The following is a 5,907-nucleotide window of genomic DNA, read 5'->3' on the forward strand; positions in this document are numbered from 1 at the left end:
GTAACTAAACTGTACACTACATTCATAAGTGAAACTGTGTTTCATCTATGGTTAGTAACATGTACAAAGGCTTTCAGTCAACTTACGGAAATGCAGCCGAGTAGCATTTTCGACAGCAACCAAGATTTCGATAAGTGAACATACTGTCAGTTTTAAGATACAAATTCAACTACCTAGGAACATAATACGGCGTATGTAGAAAGACAACACACACTACAAACAGCTTGTCTTTTCACACGTCGTAGTATGTTTCTTAGTCGCTTGGCCCCGCCAACCAAGGGTTTAATTTTCCTTGCACAGCGCTCACCTGGCGAAATATTGACGGATGTCGAATTTTTCCCCCAGCTGCATTCTCGTGAGTTGTTTGAACATTTTTTTATTATTCCTGAAGAATCAAGTTATCCAAGCTCAATAGCAATTCTTTTTGTAACTATCACCGGTGTCGACAGATCTACACTGTCATCGCCGGATCTTGTAACATTATGAATGTATTCTAGGGCATCAGCACATGTGTGTTTTGTGTTATTTTCTTTGTGACATGCTGACGTTCCCTGCCACGTTTTACTTGACGTAACATCACTTTGTGACTTTCAGTCTCGTAACAAGCATGTGCAACTAATAGTGTTATAAGAGCCGATGATGACATCGTAGATCTGTGGAAACCGGTCATAGTAATAAAAAGAATTGCTGGTGATCTTGGCTAACTTGATTCTTCAAGAGTAAAGAGTGTATCAAAAAGAATCATCAGATTTAAAAAAAATAATAAATACTATGTTGTTGGAAACAGCAAACTCTCGAGTTTTACACGGTTCCCGCTAGGTAGCAGCAGTGTGCGCCCACTTCATTTCAAGTAAAAATGGTGTCGGGATAACAGAAAGGATTTTGTGTTCTATGTTTCGCGGGGCAGTAATAACTGTTCAGCGTGACCTTCGTACTAGGTATGGAGTGGATCCTCCTACAGCACAGAGCATCAGACGATGGCATGAACAATTCAGAGAAGACGTCGAATGCATCCACCATAGTTTCACAAGGAGTCCGCAGAAATCTGTCCGCCGTGCAGCGACTAGCCCCCGATGTCCGTCTGGCGTGTGGTGCGTCGACGTTTACACGTGAAGCTTTTAGTGAAGATGACAGACAACAACGTGTGGAGTTCCGTAATTTCGCTTTTGGCAAGATGGAGGATAACAGTTTTCTTCCACCCCTAGTGTTTAGTGACGAGACAACATTCCATTTAAATGGAAAGGTGAACCGTCATAATGTGAAAATATGGGATACGAACAACCACATGAAGTTGTACAACATGAGAACGACTCACCAGAATGTTGTGTGTTTTATACAGTATCACGGGAAAAGGTGCATCGTATTGTCCATTTTTCTTTTCCGAGAACACTGTTACAGGAAGCACATATCTTGATATGTGTGAGAACTTTCTTTTCCCACAGTTGAAGGCTGATTCGAACGACTTCATTTACCAATGGATGGGGTACCGATACATTGGCATCTGGATTTTTAAATGAAAGGATTACTGAACGATGGATCGGTCGCACTGGACCAAATGATTCAGCCTTAAGTTACTGGCCTCCAAGGTCACCGGACCTGATTGTATGTAATTATTTATTGTGGGGTTTATAAAAGACTCTGTTTATGGCCGGCCGGAGTGGCCGAGCGGTTAAAGGCGCTACAGTCTGGAACCGCACGACCGCTACGGTCGCAGGTTCGAATCCTGCCTCGGGCATGGATGTGTGTGATGTCCTTAGGTTAGTTAGGTTTAAGTAGTTCTGAGTTCTAGGGGACTTATGACCACAGCAGTTGAGTCCCATAGTGCTCAGAGCTATTTTGACTCTGTTTATATTGCTCCGTTACCAACAACAATGAATGAACTGTGAAATCGCATAACAGCAGCTGTGGATGCTGTAACTCAAGGCATGCTCGCTGCAGTGTGGGAACAATTTGAATACCGCATCGACATAGGCCGTGCACCTCAAGGGGGCATATTGAACAGTTATGAAAAGGTATGAAAAAAATATTTTTGAGTTTCCCGTTTACCAAAAGCAAATTCATTGTATATATTTATTAGTTTCAGAAATAGACACGTGGCAAATCGGATGACTCTTTTTGATACACCATTTTAATACACTTTCAGATCGCCCCCTAACTGACGCAATGTCAAACCTACTAAACATTTTTTACTCAGTGAGAAACTCGGGTTTCACATGTAGAAACATACTATGGATACTATAATTTCAGAACCAAAAATGATAATGCTTTATGAATAAAAGTGAAACGAGACTGATGCAAACTCTCTTAAACTGCAATACTCTCAAGACAGAAAAAAAGTTGAAGAAGTAATCGTCTTGTGTAAGTATTCTCATGCTTATAGTTTTGTGCTTTCAAGAGCTATTTTAAATTTTAGTGCCACGCACTGTATTGTAAATGTGAATGCTTCATAAACAATTGTGTTCATTTCAGTCTCTTTATCAGATTTGTACACTTGCCGGGCTAACACGTATGAGGTAATATGAAGCACATGCTAGATGAGAGATACTGTTCGCGGCTCGCACCGCTTGACGAATACGGCGCTGTCCGACAGGTGGCGACGCCTGCGCAACCGCCGTTCAGGGGTAGGTAGGCGGGGTAGGGGAAGCTGAGCGCGCTGCGAACTCACCCGCCAGTCGCACGTCTACCGTCGCCTGCGCGCGAGCTCACCGCAACCCGGAGGACGCCACCGTGCTGCGGGCTCCTCGCGACAGCCAGGGGAGCGGGCGTCCGAATGCCGTTCCTCCAACCAGGTTCAGAAACGATTTGCGTTACTGTTAGACATGTTCTAAAGTGACCATTCAACGCTGCTTCCTGCAACGCCAAGTGCACACACATACAATTACACGGTTGCGTTCAACAGTAGTCAGTAATCCTAATAAGAAGCTGCTACAAAACTTACTGCCTCTTGACGTCAGACACGCACGTTAACATACATTTTAGCAATTTCTGCAGTGAAAAGCAAACAACGAAGAAGAAAGAGGTCAACGAATTACTTCATATCGACATTCGACTGCTATCTTTCCACTTTTTTGCAATACAACGTGAAACTGCCTTTGCTTTAAGATGACACACATCTGACTTTACCCCAACTGAATACAGTGATGTCGTCACACTTTGAGTGCAGCGAATCATTGCGAAATATTCAATACATTTTATCGTAAAACTGACAGAATCTGTAACTCACAGTGCGTTGCGCTAAATTTCTTTTCTTTTAGCTTTACGCTTTGAAATCTAAAGCATCGACTGTCCAATAATAGTACGTATTATACCGAAGTACGTGTCTGCCCGCTAAATGGAGTGCACTATAGGTGACTCTTGTTATTTGTTAAATTTTACCCATAAGAAAATATTTCAGTCAGCCTGACGTTCCATCATCCTGGTTCTAAAATATAAACTAGAACAAGTGCAAACATAGATTTGCTCAGTGAACTTCTCCGTTGACGGACAAAGTGGAGTAAAACTAAACGAAACTTCAGACTGCAAGGTTATTCAACAGGTAGGTCTCGAGATGTAAATCAGTCTCCAGTTTTCCATCCCAGACGTCTGTGCCAACCACCTGTAGGCTAAGTGCTACGGGCAGTTCCCGAGACGTTCGGTATTTTCAGTTCTGGGAGGGAGACAAATTTGTGCATCTGAAGTAGGTGTCCTATTGCCAGAAAGATCCCTAGACAGAAATAAAAAGTGCATCTAACGAAGCCACACACATTCTACTTTCTTGCGACGATCATTTTTGAAAGTAATTTAGCTGAAATATTTAACATCTGATTGAAGTATTTACGGATACTTGGATTATGGACTGCAATAAGAACAGTCACTGTGCATTTCAGTAAGAAAAATGAGATTTTAGTGAAAATATGTTGGCTAATGTACATATGTCCTACTCGTTTAAGTACATTACCATACGGCCTAGTTTCACGTCATGTTTCGCTGCATAAAATCAGATATAATGACGTATCAGGTATCAGGTTTTCCCGTCGATGCAGGGTGGTGTAAATGGTTATTGGTGTTTCACTAGTAACGATCCGTAACGATCTTTCTGGTTTTAGTAGAGAAGTACACAGGTCCACGGCTAATGGCGTAGACTGTCTTCAGAAGGAAACAATATGGAAGACGCTACTTGGATGAATATTTCCAACATCACGAATATTAGTAGTAGCCAGTTCGCCGCCAGTTCAACAACAGCGCTGCCGACGATCGTCAGCGTCGACATGGAGAGCGACATTATAAACAACCAGGTGGTCCAGGCGCTCTTCTGCGTCCTCTACACCAGCATATTCGCGCTGGGCATCATGGGCAACGTGCTGGTGTGCTACGTGGTGGGCCGCAATCGCGCCATGCAGACCGTCACCAACTTGTTCATCGGGAACCTGGCCACGTCGGACATCCTGCTGTGCGTCCTCTGCGTGCCCTTCACGCCACTCTACACCTTCCTCGGCACGTGGGTCTTCGGCAGCGCTCTGTGCCGCGTCGTAGCCTTCGCCCAGGGGACCAGCGTCTACACGTCCACGCTGACGCTGACCTCGATCGCCGTGGACCGCTTCTTCGTGATCGTGTACCCTCTCAAGCCGCGCATGAAGCTGTCCACGTGCGTGGCCATCATCTGCTGCATCTGGCTGCTGTCGGTGGTGCTGACCATCCCGTACGGCATCTACACGGTGCTGCGTTCGGACCGGCGCGCCTTCTACTGCGAAGAGTACTGGCCGACGGAGCGCGCGCGACAGGTCTACGGCGCACTGACCGCCACGGTGCAGTTCGCGCTGCCCTTCCTCGTGGTCACCTTCTGCTACGTGCGCGTCTCCGTCAAGCTCGGCGACCGCGCCAGGAGCAAACCCGGAAGTAAGAATTCGCGGCGCGAGGAGGCGGACCGCGAGCGCAAGCGGCGCACGAACCGCATGCTCATCGCCATGGTCACCATCTTCGGCGTCTCCTGGATGCCACTCACCGTGCTCAACCTCACTAACGACGTGTACATGTCGACCGGCCGCTGGGAGTACTTCAACCTGTGCTTCTTCGTGGTGCACGCCCTCGCCATGAGCTCCACCTGCTACAACCCCTTCCTGTACGCCTGGCTCAACGACAACTTCCGCAAGGAGTTCGAGCAGGTGTTGCCCTGCTTCGGCCAACAGACGGCGGACGGTGACGTCACTAACGGCCCCGGTGGGGGCGGAGCTGGTGGGAAAGCGCTGCTGCCGCGGCGGCCGGAACTCGTCGCCGACGTTCCTCTGAAGAGCCAGCAGGGACCTGGGGTGACGTCAGTGGCGTCCACGGCGAATGTCATATACTCTAGTCGCGACGAGGAGGTGCAGCTCCAGATGGAAGGCGCCTTCGTTGACGTCCAGGCGGAGAACAACTTCCTTACCGGAGTCCTGTAGGTAAGTCTTACCCTCACTACAATCACCGTCATCCCTAAGTTCATGAAATGTATTCGCAGGTGTTACATTTCATGAAGGAACAACCATCAGTTGTATACCAGAATGGCCCTTGTCACGAACCTGGATTAGTCACTTATCGCGATTGGTTGCCATTCCATTAAGTTATCCGAGGAAGACTCACGGCGTCCGCAGCTTGTGGTCTAGTGGCTGGCTTCGCTGCCTCTGGATCACGGGGGGAGGGGGGGGGGGTAGCCACGCGGGATTAGCCGAGCGGTCTACGGCGCTGCAGTCCTGGACTGCGGCTGGTCCCGGCATAGGTTCGAGTCCTCCCTCGGGCACGGGTGTGTGTGTTTGTCCTTAGGGTAATTTAGGTTAAGTAGTGTGTAAACTTAGGGACTGATGACCTTAGCAGTTAAGTCCCATAAGATTTCACACACATTTGAACATTTTGATAACGGGGCCGCAGGGTCGATTCCCCGTCCGCTTGGGGATTTTT

The 5,907-nt window shown here is 47.3% G+C and overlaps 1 protein-coding gene across 1 annotated transcript; it reads left to right on the top strand.

Moving 5' to 3' along the window:
- Positions 1-4,247: 4,247 nt before the first annotated feature.
- LOC126176421 (prolactin-releasing peptide receptor-like) lies at positions 4,248-5,411 on the top strand. Its single transcript, XM_049923578.1, has one exon. The coding sequence runs from the start codon at positions 4,248-4,250 to the stop codon at positions 5,409-5,411; it is 1,164 nt and encodes a 387-aa protein (XP_049779535.1).
- Positions 5,412-5,907: the final 496 nt, after the last annotated feature.

This window comes from Schistocerca cancellata, chromosome 3, assembly GCF_023864275.1.
Source record: "Schistocerca cancellata isolate TAMUIC-IGC-003103 chromosome 3, iqSchCanc2.1, whole genome shotgun sequence".
Lineage (NCBI taxonomy): Eukaryota > Metazoa > Arthropoda > Insecta > Orthoptera > Acrididae > Schistocerca > Schistocerca cancellata.

Excerpts from the sequence above, each read along its gene's own strand:
- LOC126176421 (XM_049923578.1), top strand. The coding sequence starts at position 4,248 with ATGGAGAGCGACATTATAAACAACCAGGTGGTCCAGGCGCTCTTCTGC.